The following is a 15,434-nucleotide window of genomic DNA, read 5'->3' as shown; positions in this document are numbered from 1 at the left end:
GGGGCAGGGACTGGGTGGGGGTGGGGGCTGGGGGCGGGAAAGGAGAGGTTGGGGGCGTGTCCTCCTTCTCTTGACTGGGCCCTGGGAAGGTCGACCTGCCTGCATCCCATCTATTTTTTTTCTTCCCTCGTCCTCCCCTCCCTTCGCACCTCTCTGTCAGGCACACTGTTAGAGGAGGTGGACAGAGAGAAGTCCAAGACAAATAAGACTTGGTCACCATTCTCAACACTTCAACACCCAGAGTCCCCAGAGGCTCAGCCCCTCCTTTTGCCTCTGCCCTGCCCAGGTGCTAATTCTGGAGCTTCTCAGAGTCCCGAGTGTTACCAACAGAGGTGCCATGTCTCCTTTAAGGCCTCCCAGCCTAGGTTACAGGGTGTCCTCCTTGAATTACTCCCAATCTGTGGGTACGACCCTCCCCATTGTCCTCCTCTTCCAATGGCCCTTGATAAAAGGACTGAATTATCCCTAAATGGGTTATCACTTAGGAAAGTGCACTCTAACAGGGCACTGTTCTAACTAAGCTCATTAATATAAATTTTAGCCATGAATTATGATTGCTAGAGAGTGCTGTGGATATACCCAATTTTCTTTCTTGACAAGGGTTAAGCGGTATGACCCTCCATCCCATAATTTTATTCCTCTCCCCTCCCCGGAATCCAAGGCCCTTGCTGCCCATCCTCGCATCCTCACAGTGTGGCCTGACTATGATCCTGGGGGTGGAAGATGAATAGGCAGTGGCATGAATACCTACTCCGCCCACTTCACATTCCCCTAGGTTTATTAGCACCCAGCTCTTCAAGACTTTTCTCTCCCCAGCCTTCTTCCACCACCTCCCACTCCTACCCAAGCCAAACAGAGCAAAGCACATACAAAGTAGGCCTTTGTGCCTTTGCACCTGCTGTGCCCTCTGCCTGGAATGTTCTTATCTCCTTCTGGCTCCCCTTCACTTGCTTGACAAGACCAGTCACTCCTGCCAGGGAACTTGCTTCCCACCTGCCTGCCCTGCATCCCTCCCTCTGTTGGGTGCTCATCTGTTGGTGCTACAATGCCCATGCTCACCTCCATCATAGCACCTGTCGCCGCTGTACTATCACCCGTTTGCTTACTCCCCTCTGAGCACTCCCAAGGGTGGGCATCTCACTCTCCTTTAATGCCAAGGCCTGGCACGAGCCAGATACACATGAATCATTGTTGAATCCCAGCCTGACCAAGCTGGTTACCGAAAATCCAGCTAGTCAGGGCCAGGCCAAAGTGGAACTCGGATGGAGGGCAGTGCCTTCACCTTGAATTTAAGGAAGTCCAGGCTGGCAGTGTCCCAGAGGCCTGCAGGTGAGCCCTTTCTACCCAACTCGCCAGGGCCTCTAGCATCTCAGACCTGTTCTCCCCCCACAGGCCCTGTACTGCAGCTGCTTTGTCCCAGTGTACTGCGGCCTCATCCCTCCAACTTACCGTGGTGTGGTGAGTGCTTTGGCATGAGATGGGAGTGAGCCAGGATCCAGGGGTGCCTCGGGGCCCCTGTGACCCACATCTGGGAGAACAGAGGGGTGATCTTGGAATTCGGTGGGAAGACCAAGAATTAGAAAGGTTATTGCGTTTTTCTACCCAGAATTCCCAGCATAGATGGATTTCTGGGGTTTTAAGGTAAACTCTCCCAACTAGGCTGGGCTTCTCTCTGGACACATCAATTCATTACTGAGACACAAGAGACTTGCCAGATTTTCCCGGACTTGACAGACAGTGTAGAATACAAATCCTGCAACACTAGAACTTTGAACGATGAGGACCTTTCAGGTCATCTAGGCTGGTGCCTCCCAAACTTCAATGTGCCCATGAATCACTTGGGGGTCCTGTAAAATAATGCGAATTCTGCTCCAGTAGGTCTCGGGTGGGGCCCGAGACTCTGCACCTCTAACTGGCTTCAGTTGGTGTGGGTGTTGCTGGTCCACGACCACACTCCGAGTAGGAAGGTCTAAACCATGCTCCATCTTTACTTTATGTATAGAGAAGATGAGATCCAGAGATTAAGTTTCACCTAGTAGATGGAGCCCCTCTTGCATGTCAACCATGTACTTCTCAGGTAGCCCAGAAAGTTAGAGCCTCGGTATTTGTTGTCCTTTGTTCCCAGCTGAGGAAACAGAAGCCCCAGAGGGGACGGGACTTGAGGGTGAACATATGGTGGCTGTGGGTGAGGCCATGGTCAAGGGTGCTCTGGAGAATGAAAAGGGTTCCAGACCTCAACAGAGGGAGGCAGTTTGGACCCATGGCAGTCTGGAGAGGGGATATTTATGACCAGCTCAGACCCACCATGAGCACACTTCTTAAGAAATCATGATGTGTGGCTCCATTCTCCAGCTCTGCTCTCAGCATTTGAGTGGCTCCAGGAGGGGTAGCCTGGGAGGGGTAGCTGTGAGCATTTGCTCCTGATTTCTCCAGTGTCCCCCTCCCCACAGAGCCCTGGGAGCCCCATCTTAGCACCAATGAGATGTGCAGGGACAGAGCACTGGGCTGGAAGTGCAGAGACCACAATGGACTCATTGAGTGACCTTAGGCATAACACTTACCCACCAGAACCTAGACCTCAAGGCTTGTCCAGGGGGACCCATTTCCTTGGCGTACTCCCTGCCTGGCGGAGAAGACCTCTGACTCAAGATGAGCATTTTTCACTCTGCCTCCCCCTACAGCGGTATATCGATGGGGGCTTCACGGGCATGCAGCCCTGCTCCTTCTGGACTGACTGCGTCACCATCTCCACCTTCAGCGGGCAGCAGGACATTTGCCCCCGGGACTGCCCTGCCATCTTCCATGACTTCCGCATGTTCAACTGCTCCTTCCAATTCTCCCTGGAGAACATCACCAGGATGACTCATGCCCTATTCCCCCCAGACCTGATGGTGAGAGACAGAGGGATCTGGAGGGTTAGGCGGCCCGGGGGAGGGTGGCAAGGGCTAGAGGTGCAATGGGGAAGCCAATGGGACCCAACGAGTTGCATCTGTGTCTCCTCCCCTCAAATCATCCCTTAAACTTTCTCCCACACCTGTGTCCTAGCCTTTTTGCTAATGAGCTATGTGACCTTGACCAAGTCTCCTAAGGGCTCCCAGCCTCAATTTTCTCCCCTATAGAATGAGATAATATCAAAATCGCTGATAGGAATTTTAAACTGAACTCTTCCACTCTGACATGCAATGTTGGGTCAGCAAACTATGGCTCACGGGCCGTATCCAGCCCATGGCTTATTTCTGTACAACCTGTGAGCAAAGAATGGGCTTTCCATTTTTAAAGGGCTGTAAAAAAAAGAAAAAGAAGTGACAGAAACTATATGTGGTCTACAAACCTCAAAATATTTGCTATTTGTCCCTTTACAGAAAAGGTTTTGTGGGCAATATCTTGAGTGATCCTGCAGCATCTTCTGCAATAGATACTATTATAATCCCCATTTTACAGATGAAGAAACTGAGTCTGTGAGAGATTATAGCCATACAGCCAATAAGTGGCAATACTGGGATTTGAACCCAGTCTCCAAATTCTGCTCTTCTTATGGCTCAAATACACCTCTCATTCTACTATAAACATCTCACTCCTCCTGCCCAGGGGAAGCTGATGATCAGCTGTGAATGGTTTAACACATTAACGTGGCATCACTGTGGACATGTGATCAGGAGCTACTCCCCACTTCTTAGCAGATAGTGAAGGATGGGACGCTGGATAGGTACATTTTGAAGAGCTCATCAAATAAAACTCAAGAGTGGTGAAAGTAGCTGCTCTGGGTGAGGACCACAACTCTCACCGTTGCTTCAGCCTGAGTCATTTTCCTGGTGTGCCCGCCTTGCAGATCCTGCACAATTACTACTACCGAGGGTACGAAGATGCCGTTTCGTACTTGAGGCGGCTGAGTAAGTACCATGTGGAGCCCCAGGAAAAGGGAGGACTGGAGGGTGGGGCAAAGACAGGAAGTAGAAGGGCTGAATGGAGGAGAGTTCCCTCCAAATTTATGACCTGGAGATGCTCTTCACTCAGGAGAGCCAGAAATGGGTGCAGGACCTGACAGCCTGCATTGTCCAGGACAGGCCACTCTGGCCAGAAATAAGGATTTTCGTGCAAAGGGAGCTTTTAGGTTAACTGATGGGACAGTGTCTAGGGCTCGTATACAAATATATTTCTGGATTTAATAACTATATTTAGGAAATACATAGCTCATACCTTCCATTTTCATTCTCTTCCATATTTATACTCTTTCCAATGAAACTATCGTTAATATAGAACTAAATGTGACTAATTTACATTTGTATAAGACTTCAAATGACACATTGATCAACAAATGAGAGAGAAAGAGCCCTTGCCCTGTGTTGGTTTGGAAATTGTGGTCCCCACACCTGTGTATCCTCTGTGCATCAGTTGGTAGAAGAAAGATTCTAATGACATGTATTATATTCTCTAACTTGATGAAGGCCATGGCGGACATCTTTGTTAAAAGGAAAGAGAAAAAGCTTTTTCATATTTAGAGTTATGTTCTTTTCCATGGAATGTATTTCCAGAGAAGGAGATTCCTGAATCAAAGGGTATTTTATCTGTGTGATATTATGTTTTTTCTATATTGCTGTATGGCTTTATAATAGTCTTTTTTGGCAGTTTTATATTTCATCACAGTTGTACAGAAAACTTAGCTTGGTCATTCCCTTGAGTTTCTAAATGTTCACTATTATAAGTAATGCTATGGTGTTCTTGTGTATATAATTTTTTAAAAAATATTTTGGAGGTGAGGTTAGGGGTTGAATGAAGTTTTTCCCTTAGGATACATTCATTTTTTTTTCCCCCTTCAATATTGCTTCTTGCGTTCCCAAGCTCCCCTTGTTCTAACTCTTTACTTTCTCCTGGGTCCTTTCACCCAACAAGGTGGGGATGTGAGTGGGGGTGGGGAATAGGAGAGCAGGATGGAGAGAATGTGAGCTCTGGAGGCAAGTAGCCTGGGCCAGGGCCCTCATCCCTCCAGCTGTATGAGCTCAGGGGAATCATTCCCCATCTCTGAGTCTTGATCTCTTAGTCCGTAAGAAAGATTTAGATCCTGGTTCCTGACCCCTACCTGTGTCCTTGCCAGACAATATAGTCCACTGCCCTCTCTGACCTCAGAAACAGGCCCCTCTTCTCACCTCTCTGCAAGACATACTAACCCTGACTCTCTTCTGACAACTTCCCCATCTTCCACATTTACACAGGTAACAGCTGTAAAAAGTGAGCCCCAGGTGTCCAAAAGGTGAAGGACCTGGGGAGTATCAGTGGAGGGTAGAGATGAGGCATCAGAATAGGAGGGGCTAGCTGGAGCCAAAGGTCCTTTCTTCCACCAGCTGGGGAGCCCATTCGGTCTTTCCTCAGTGACAGTGCAGGCTGGGGACTTGGGGCTTGGGGGATCCCCTGATTTGGGCTTTGGATCTTAGAGCAGATACCAGTTTCTTGCCCCAGGAGACCCCTCTGCACATCTCAGGCTGTAACACATGTTACAGCCTGGACCCCTGGCTACCTGGCTACCTCCATATCTATCTCTCCCCTAGAAATTTTCCTTTCTTCTTTCTCTCAGGACAAGCCCAGGGGAGAGTTACAAAGTGGGTAGTTAAGCATCTCTAGTCTTCCCTATTTCTCAATAGACCCTTCTTCTACCCTTCTACCTCTTGGAGAAACCCAGTGCCCTCTCACCCTACCCTACCCTTCCACTCTTAGCCGATGTGGACATTTTCACAGGTATGAATGGTGGTCTCAAACCCAAGGGTGAAACTCTAATAGTAGGATTTAAGGCATCCATTCCTGATTTGGGGCAGTGTATGGAGGATGGCAGGTTTTCCCAATGGCCCTGGAATCACTCCAAGTAGAAACAGACACAATTCACAAGGGAGACAATGTCTTGTCTGGCTACCAGCTATTTGTACTCCTCCCAATTTGCCAGTGTGTACATGCTTTCTCAGTGCAGATTTGAGCTCCACCACCTAAATCCTTTTGGGTTTGGTTGGGCTGGATTTTTCTTCTGGCACCAGATGCAAGCAGGTGTTATTGACACATCCTAAGTAATTGTGGTTGGTGTCCACAGCGACACTCTTAATCCCCACCTGCCATCTGGGAACAGAAAATGGGAGTCCACTCCAGCCTCCCACCCAGCTGCTTTCTGGATATGGGTCAGCTCCGTCAGGAAGCCTAACTTACAAGGTGTCACCCGCAACAACTCAACTCCTGGCATCTTCTTTCTCCACCCTCCTAAGGATTTACATCCACCTAATTATTTCTGCTGCCAGCCAAGCCTTCCTCTCCATTCTTGGCTTCCCTTGGCAGCATCCTTCTGCCAAAGGGGAGGGTACGCTTGCTGGTGTGCTTGAAAATCCACATTCCCAACATAGACGTGTTGCGTATGGGTGTTAAGTGAGGTTGGAGCTCAGAGGATGCCATATCTGAAAATATCCATTCGGCATCCAGGCATGTCCACCTGAACCCACCTTCCTTCCTTCCTCCTTCCCTTCCATTCCTTCCTCCTTCCCTTCCTTCCCTTCCCTATCCTCCTTCCCTTCCATTCCTTCCTCCTTCCCTTCCCTGCCATTCTTCCTTCTCTCTCTCCCTTCCTCCTCACAATTTGATAAGTTTTCATACACACACACCTGAGAAACAGCACCACAATCAAGACAGTGAACAATCCATCATGCCCAAAGTTTCTTCATGCCCTCAGTGACTCCTCCCATCTTCCCTCACCCGCCCCCAATCCCTAAGCAACTTCTGATTATATTTCTGTCATTATATATTAATTGTCTTTTCCAAAGTTTTCGATAAATGGAATCTTATAGTATGAACTCTTTTTTGTTTGCATATTTTCACTCAGCATAATTATTCTGAGATTCGTCCAAGTTATTCCATGATAAATACAGTTCATTCCTTTTTACATTCTTTCCACTGTATGAATATACCACAGTTTATTTATCCATTCACCTGTTAATGGACATTTAACAGGTGAATGGATAAATAAACTGGTTGTATCCACTTTGGGCTATTCTGAATAAAGCTTCTATGAACACTCATGCATGCATCTTTGTATGGACATATGCTTTCATTTCTCTTAGATAAGTACTAGGAGTTGAATGTTAGATCATATGGTACGTGTGTGTTATATATACAAATAAATAAAATTATATGTGATTATGTATAATTATATAATTACATTATATGTAATAATATATAATTTATACATGTAAAATTGTGATAAAAACACAATATAAAATTTACTATCGTAACCATTTTTAAGTGTACAGTTCAGTAGTGTTAAGCATATTCACATTGTTGTGCAGCTAACCTCCAGAACTTTTTCATTTTGCAAACTGAAACTCTATACCCATTGGCTGGCAACACCCCCTCCCCTTAGGCCCTGGCCACCATCATTCTACTTTAGACTACTTTAGATATCTCATATAAGTGGAGCATACCGTATTTGTCTTTTTATGACAGGTTTGTTTCACTTATAATGTGCTCAAGTTTCAAGTATATTGTAGCACCTGACAGGATTTCCTTCCTTTTTAAGGTTGAATGATATTACAACTCATCCTGGCATCCTCTTTCTCCTCCCTCCTGAGAATTCACATCCAGCTAATTGTTTCTGCTGCCAGCCAAGCCTCCCTCTCCACTCTCTGCCTCCCTTGGCAGCAGTGTATATACCACATTTTCTCTTTCCATTCATTTCAATGGACGTTTGGGTTGCTTCCACCTCTTGCGAATAATGCTGCAATGAACATGAGTGTGCAAATATCTCTTCGAGATTCTATTTTCAATCCTTTTGGATATATGTGGACTAAGACATAGGCCCAGATGTATGTTTAACTTTTTAAGAAAGCGCCAAATTGTTTTCCAAAGTACTTGAACCATTTTACATTCTCAACAGCAGTGTACGGGCATTCCAGTTTCCCCATATTATCACCAACACTTGATATGGTAGGTCTTTTTAATTTTAGCCATTCTGTGTGTGGTTTAATTTGCATTTCCCTGATGACTAACGATGTTGAGCGTCTTTTCATTTCCCTGATGACTAATGATGTTGAGCGTCTTTTCATTTGTTTATTAGTTGCCTAGATATCTTCTTTGGTAAAGTATCTGTTCAACTCTTTTGCCCATTTCCCCCTAAATCTTTTAAAAGCTTTATATTTTAGAGTAGTTTTAGATTCACATCCAGGTTTACCTATTATCATGTCTCACATTTGTTAGATGTTATAGTTTGGTACATAGTTTGATGTAATGTTTATAATTAATGAACAAATATTGACAAATTATTATTAACTGAAGTCAATACTTTAATCGGATTTACTTCGTTTTTACCTAATGTCCAAGATTTCATCCAGGATACCACATCACATTAAGTTGTGATGTCTCTTTAGGCTCCTCTTGCCAGTGGCAGTTTCTCAGACTCTCTTTGTTTTTAATAACCTTGGCAGGTTTTAGTACTGGCCTGATATTTTGTAATGTCCCTCATTTGGGGTTTGTCTGATGTTTTCCTCATGATTAGACAGGGGTTATGAATCTGGAGGAGGAAGACCACACAGGAAAAGTGCCATTCTCATCACATTATATCAGAATACATGCTATCTACATGACATATCACTCATGATGTTGACCTTGACCACCTGGCTGCAATGGCGTTTGTCAGGTTTCTCCATGATAGAGTTACTCTTTCTCTCCTTCTCATGCTGTGCTTTTTGGAAGGATGTCATTGCAAAGCTTACACTGAAAAAGTGAGGAATTATTCTTCATTTCCTTCAGAGTAAGATGTCTACATAAATCATTTGGAATTCCACTACTTGGAAGATTTATCTCTTCTCCCCCTTTTATTTACTTATTCAATCATTTGTTTATATATAACAAATGGACACATGGATGCTTATTTCATACTTTGGGTTATTATTCAGTCTGATTTTATTTTGTTACTTAAATTGTTCCAGCTTTGGCCATTGGGAGCTCCTTCAGTTGGCTCTTTTGCCCATTTAAAAAAATTGAATTGTTCGTTTTCTTGTTTAAAATCTTTTATATATTCTAGATAGATGCCCTTTGTCAGAAATATTACTCGTAAATATTTTCTACCCGTCCATGATTTTTCTTACCAGCAACTTTTAAATCTACACCAGTCTTGCCTATTTTAAGAAACTTCCCCTGGATCCTTTCTCCCTGCCTCCCGTCTCGATCCTGGCCTCCCACTTCTCACTGCTTTTCCTCCCTAGGCAATCTCCTCCACAGCTACCATCGCAGCTTCACTTACTACCCATAGGGGGCGCCCAAACATATGTCTGTAACCCTCATCTCTTCTCTGAGACCCAAATCCACATATTCAACTGCCAACTTGTCATCTTTTCTCGGACATCTCCAAGGCCTCCTAAACTCAACATGTCCCCAAACAAGCTTATAACCTGAGCTCCCCACCCCAACCTTTCCCTCCTATCGTCGTAGTCTCGGCAAACGGCACCAGCATCCATTAAATTGTGCAAGCCACCTACCTCCCCTCACTCCCTAATTGAGCCTTCACCAATTCTCATTCATTAACCTCCTAAACGGAATCTTCTACTTCTTTCTATCTCTTTCCAAGTGCAAACTTCAAATACCTCTCTGCAGCACCCCGACAGATTTCCCTGGGTCCCCTATGCCCTTGTCAGTGACTTTCCACAGCAGCCATAGTGATCTTGTCAAAACCAGTCAGGTCAGCACGTCCTTGCCTATATGTCTTCACGGTCTCCATGAAAACCGGGGTCCTCAGTGCTGCCTATAAGCCCTGGCGTGATCTGGTCCCTTGGCCTCTTCGAACCCATCTTCCACTTCTGTGCCCCACCCCTGCTCCAGCCACACTACCTTTCAGGCCCTAAATGTCCTGGTGCTCCTTCGAACCTGTGGTCTTTGTGCATGCGGTTCCCTCTGTCTGAAATGTTCCTCTCTACCCCACCCCTACCATCCGCTGGACCACTTGCCCTTCAGATCTCAGTTTAAATGTCACTCCCTCAAGGAAGCCTCTCATTTAAGTCCTCCCTGCTTCCCTCTCTCTTAGGACCATGTTCTTCTCTTGCTTAGCACTTGTCTTTGTTAAAACTTGAGATTATTTGGGTGGTCAGTGCCTGCCCTCACACTGGACTGTAAGCTGCAAGAGACCAGCGACCATCTCGCCTGTTTTTGTCTCCTGCACCTCCTCAGTGCCTGGTATAATGCCTGGCACGTATAGATGCTCAATAAATATCCACTGAATAAGTGAATTGATACATAACCTAATACTCAATATAAATCCAAGTAAGTACAGCAATACCATTGATGAGCACTAATTCTGTTTATGAAAATAATTTGAAAAACTATTTTTTGCAAATGTCATGCTGATGCCAGGCGTTAGTAATGCCATCCATACTATTGTTTTTCCTAGACGCTGCTTACCTTAATTCTCCCTCCAAGAGAGTGATTTTCCCCCGGGTAGAAGTGTACTGCCAAATAGAACTCGCCCTTGGCAGTGAGTGCCCCGAACACAGTCAACCAAGCCTCCAAACAGAACAGGCCAGTCCGGAAGAATCCACACAACTTCATACACAATGGGCTCCCACAGGGGAAGGAAGCAGTGGCCATGGTCCACCTACGTCCCCACCTATGCAGACACCTGAATCTACATGTGGGTGGCCTGTGGAGTCAACTGTTTCACCACCTGTTTCTTCATTTGAGCAGTCACCTGCATTGCCACGGGCCTCATCACCATCACATTCTCCAACTGACTTGCCACATGTATCACTGCCAGCTGTGCACCGACGACCCATCTCAACACCTGTGTCACCACAACAGCAGGTACAACCAACTGGATCACCACCCAGATCCCCACCCTCCCAGTCACCTATGTCACCCAGGCCACCCCTGGAGCCTTCAGCTGTGGAGGCACATCAAACATTGCCCCGATGTTCTTCAGCATCACCTGCACAACCCGCTGTGGAGGAACTAGGCTCAGATCAGCCCCAAGGTACGAACCCCCTGGCTTCTTAAGGCTTCTCCATGTTCGAAGCCCCCCCAGCAAATGTGTCAACATGGTGGCTGATGACCATTGGTTTAGAGAGCTGCATCGAAGAAGTTAGCAGTTAGCTCTAGCGGCTCGACCCGTTATGAGGACAGGATACCACAAAAGAACAGTTTGCTTGACATTTGTTCATTTCTTTAGTCCAGTGATTCTCAAAGTGTAGTCCCCAACCAGCAACAATAACATCACCTGAGAACGTATTAGAAATGAGAATTCTCAGGCCCCACCACAGACCTGCTAAATCACAGGCTCTGCGGGTGGGACCCAGCTGTCGTTTTTACAAGGCTTCCAAGTGATTGTTTTGTCTGCTCACATTTGAAAACTGCTGTTCTGGTAGATTTTTCTTGTGAAAGCCGTTGTGCCGGGGCAGTGCTACTCAAAGTGGTCTGTGGATCAGTGCCAGTCCCCTATTTGTTCCTAGTTCACACTGAAAAGAACACAGAAATTGAGAGGAAGCATTTAGAAATGTTTATAGCAAAAACATATTGCCATGGTATCCAAGAGTTTTCCTACTAATTCATTTGTACTATATTTCACAAAACTACTAGTCCATTATGGATCGTAAGTAAGATTTTTAAAAACTGGTTCTTTGCTGCAGACAGTTTGAGAAGCACAGTTGTAGGGGTCGCAAAGACAAACTGTTCTCAATTCCTCACTCTCAGGAAATCTACCCTCCAAAAGAAGGGATAACATGGATACCTACCTCAAAAATACAAGATGAATTATTAAGTACCATATAACTAACAAAAACATGTTGGGGTATTCACGGAGAATAAGATCACTTCTTTCTGGGGAAATAAGGAAGGTTTCCTGGGGGTGACAAGCGAGCTGAAATAGGCAGGATATTGACAGTCATGGTCTGTGCGATGGGATTGGATGGAGTAGAAAGCGCATTTCAGATTTTGTTTACTCTACGAGCTCAGGTGCAGAAGGGAAAGTGCAAGGTACATTCAGGATGAAGAGGGTGCGGGTGTGGCCACTGTAGATGGTCAGGGTGGTGGCAAAGGAAGAGGGCTCCAAATGATGGAAGGAAGCCAGGTTGTAGGGTCCTTATGGTCCATCAGCCACATTTCCATGGTTGTTATGGTAAACAGTGGCAAACAGAAAGATTAGCAAGCTTTCCTCCTTTTCAGATCTGGCCCAAGTAACGGATGACCCTTTCTCTGGAATAGGATTACTTTGATTCTTCTGATCACAATGAAACTAAAATATAAGAACATTAAGAGTCAGAAAATTGGTCAAAGTGTTTCATGTGCTCTCTTATTTCCTGTTAAATAAAGTACATTTATTTTTATGTTATCGCACCTTTGCCTAAAGGTAGCCATCTTCAGATGCCTGAGCAATCCTGGGCCTGGAGTTGGCATTCCTCACTCATACTGGGAGTGGGTGAAGGGTAAAGATAGCCCAGTGGTTCCAAACTGGGGCAATTTCACCCCCAGGAGACATTTTGGGTTGTCACCTAGTAGATGACATCTAATGAGTAGAAGTCAAAGATATTGCTAAACATCCTACAATGTACAGGAGGGTCCTTATGACAAAGAATTATCTGCTCCTTAATGAGACTGAAAATCCTGTTATAGCCTCCAGCTGAGCCTCTACAGCAACATCCTAGGCCAGAGGTGAGAGGTGGGCAGAGAGGAACCTCCCCAGGGATTAGTGTTATCAGTCATTTATGAGGGCCATATTGTTGAGGGTGGGGTGTTGCAAAGAGTCCTAGCAAAATTCATAAACAAAAGAACTGCAACTAGATTTGGGATTAGCCACCAGGCCCCAAATGAAAGAACTTCGAGTAGAGGAATCTAAATATATTCTATATTATTTTTTACATGTATTACATAATTACATAATTAATCTACATATATTACATATCCCCACACTCTGAAAACATGGAAAGAGCTTACTTAAAAAGAATGATCATAAAATTATCAATACTTTCTATTCCAATAAAAAAAGAAAAAGGCATTATATAAAGCAAGTAATGGAAGATTCAAGCCCCTGTGGGGTATGTTTCTGAAACTTTCTCTAATATGACTGTTTTTTGTGAGGGAATTGTTGATAATATTCTATCGAAGGTCAACATCTATCCTTCCACAGATGCCACTGCATCATTGTTAAATCCAACAATATAATTCTGGTCCTGAATATGAGAATTTGAAAATAAGACAGTTTTTTACTCCTTCTAAACACTCTTGCTTACTTCCTATTGTTATATGTCAAAAATGACTAAGTATGCCTCCCCCACCTCATTTCACTCATGTCTCCTATATTTTTACTTTTGGCTATAGTTCCTCTTACCTCTTCAAATCCAAAAACTGTGCCGCTAGTTAATGTGAAGGAAACCACCAGCAAGCCTTATGCCATGTAAGTTTCTCCTTAATTGAGATCACATACTTTCCTTTAATGGGGAGGGATGGGATGGGGGGACGGAGAGGGGGAGCCAAGTGACATTTCCATCTCTTTAGCCGCCCTAGGAACACTGGGATGCTTTTTTAGTTTGTGTGTTACAGTTCGCCCCTTTACATTTCACAAGCCACGCCTCCCTCTTCTCTCTTCTTCAGTGGAGGCAATGTGTGGGAAATCAGCCTATTCATGCTGACAATGTCATTCTCTTCAGCTGCCTGCTGTGCACACTGGGGAATGCACCTTCTCTGAGTGCAGTGAGAACATGCCACCCCCTAGTATCTTACTCTCTGGTGATGTCTCAGTTCAAGAGAGATAGCAGGCGTGCTGCATTCTAGCCTTAGGTAGCCACTGCACAGTATGAATTGAGGAACTCTACCAAAAGCTTCCCTTAATCTAAATTATTTTCTATCAGCATGATAAAGAAGCTAATATTTCTATGCTGTGGGATGTCCCCAGAAAATCTTTCTTATAATGCACATCAATTGTCAAGGTTATGTAACGTGTACTCCATTATTATCTTTGCAGTCATTAAGAGAGGACCCAGAGATCTCTATATTTTTAAGCTCCCTGGGAACCACATTACCCAGACTCCCTTACTGGCTGGATGCTGGTTGGATTAGCCAGTGGAAGGCACCAGCAGGAGATCAGAGGGTGGGTCAAGAGTGTTTCTGCCCACCAACGTCATCCCTTCCTGCCTTGGGGCAGCTCCGGCAGTGACTGGGTTCCTCTGTGATATTGGGAGAGCAGAGCCTGAGGCACTCTTACTTTTGATGTTCCCACTCCATATCATATCATGTCATATCGCATCATATTATGTCAAGTATATTAAAATATACCTGCTTCTTCCATTAAGTATAATTTTTTTATTTTAGGCGAGGTAACCCTTGGTTGACCTCACAGATTGAAAGGACCTTGTCAGCTTACAATCCCTTATTTTTTTATTTTTTATGCCTACAGCACCTGGTCTTCCTAGGTGGTCTCCCATCCAAGTACTAACCAGGCCCGACCCTACTTAGCTTCCGAGATCAGACGGAATCGGGCTTGTTCAGGGTAGCATGGCTGTAGACCCATTAAGTATCATTTTAATTATAAAACTTTTGAAAGAGTTTACATGAACTTAATAATTTTGTGCCTGGGCCTAAATTCCACATTTTGTTCACATGATTTAAACTTTATTGCATTGACATATAACTATACAAAAGTTTGAGTTTCATTTGACTAGTTGGCATGATGTTACACAGATAAATATTCATTGATTACAAAATAAAGGTCGCTGGGGAACTCTGATGCTTAGCCAGGGCTGAGAATCACAGCATTGGTGTGTCTGATACCTTCTGAGCTGGAGCAGAGCAGGTCATTAACAAACCACTTCATCTCTTTGCCCAGGGTGAGCCCTCCTGAAGACTCCAATTGGGTGAGCAAGGTATTCATGAAGAACAAACAAAAGACAAGTGGCACCAGAAAAGGCTTCCTAAGACATCCACGATCCAAAAAATCGGGCAGCAAAGCGCAGTGAGCATGACTAATGTTTTTTTTTAATTCCACAGAGAGGAGTGGCTTTGGGAATGGTCTATAGGAAGATTACAAGGGGTGAAAGGGGGGTCAGTAGTAGGGGTTAGAAGCTGGGCTTTGGAATTGGACGCACCCAATATAAAATCCCCCATTTCCATAGTCTCGCTCAGTGAGCACGCTTGGGACATGTAGTCTCTCTGAGTCTCTATTTCCTGATCTGTAAAATAGATATAACAGCAGCTCATAAGGTTGTTGTGAGCATTTAATGAAGTCAGCTATGGAAATTGCTTCGCACAGTGCAAGATGTATAGTAGCACTCAATAATTAGTAGATACTATGGTTACATAACCCCCGGAAGCTGACTAGCTAACTCTTAGCTTCTGAATAGAACTGTACTAAAAAACCAAACTAGACAGGTGGGTGACCATGAGACCATCAATGTGTGAGCTCCTAACTGTTCCCACCCTACAACTAATAGCCC

The 15,434-nt window shown here is 44.9% G+C and overlaps 1 protein-coding gene and 1 non-coding gene across 3 annotated transcripts in view; one reads left to right on the top strand and one right to left on the bottom strand.

The window, feature by feature from the left end:
• Positions 1–14,957, top strand: part of PNPLA1 (patatin like phospholipase domain containing 1) — a 34,323-nt gene extending 19,366 nt beyond the window's left edge. Inside the window, exons 3-8 of one of the 2 annotated variants that reach the window (XM_006907428.1) lie at positions 1,393–1,458; positions 2,682–2,891; positions 3,830–3,890; positions 10,406–10,984; positions 13,324–13,399; positions 14,828–14,957. In XM_006907428.1, coding sequence (XP_006907490.1) covers positions 1,393–1,458; positions 2,682–2,891; positions 3,830–3,890; positions 10,406–10,984; positions 13,324–13,399; positions 14,828–14,957 — 1,122 coding nt within the window. Of the gene's footprint in view, positions 1–1,392; positions 1,459–2,654; positions 2,892–3,829; positions 3,891–10,405; positions 10,985–13,323; positions 13,400–14,827 lie in introns of both variants that reach the window. The other variant, XM_025043660.1, reaches the window with a different exon arrangement.
• Positions 14,390–14,508, bottom strand: LOC112476172. Its single transcript, XR_003044978.1, has one exon. It is a non-coding gene; the product is annotated as a 5S ribosomal RNA (ribosomal RNA).
• Positions 14,958–15,434: the final 477 nt, after the last annotated feature.

The sequence above is a fragment of the Pteropus alecto genome, unplaced genomic scaffold, assembly GCF_000325575.1.
Source record: "Pteropus alecto unplaced genomic scaffold, ASM32557v1 scaffold202, whole genome shotgun sequence".
NCBI lineage: Eukaryota > Metazoa > Chordata > Mammalia > Chiroptera > Pteropodidae > Pteropus > Pteropus alecto.
This window is presented reverse-complemented; position numbering and strand designations above follow the sequence as displayed.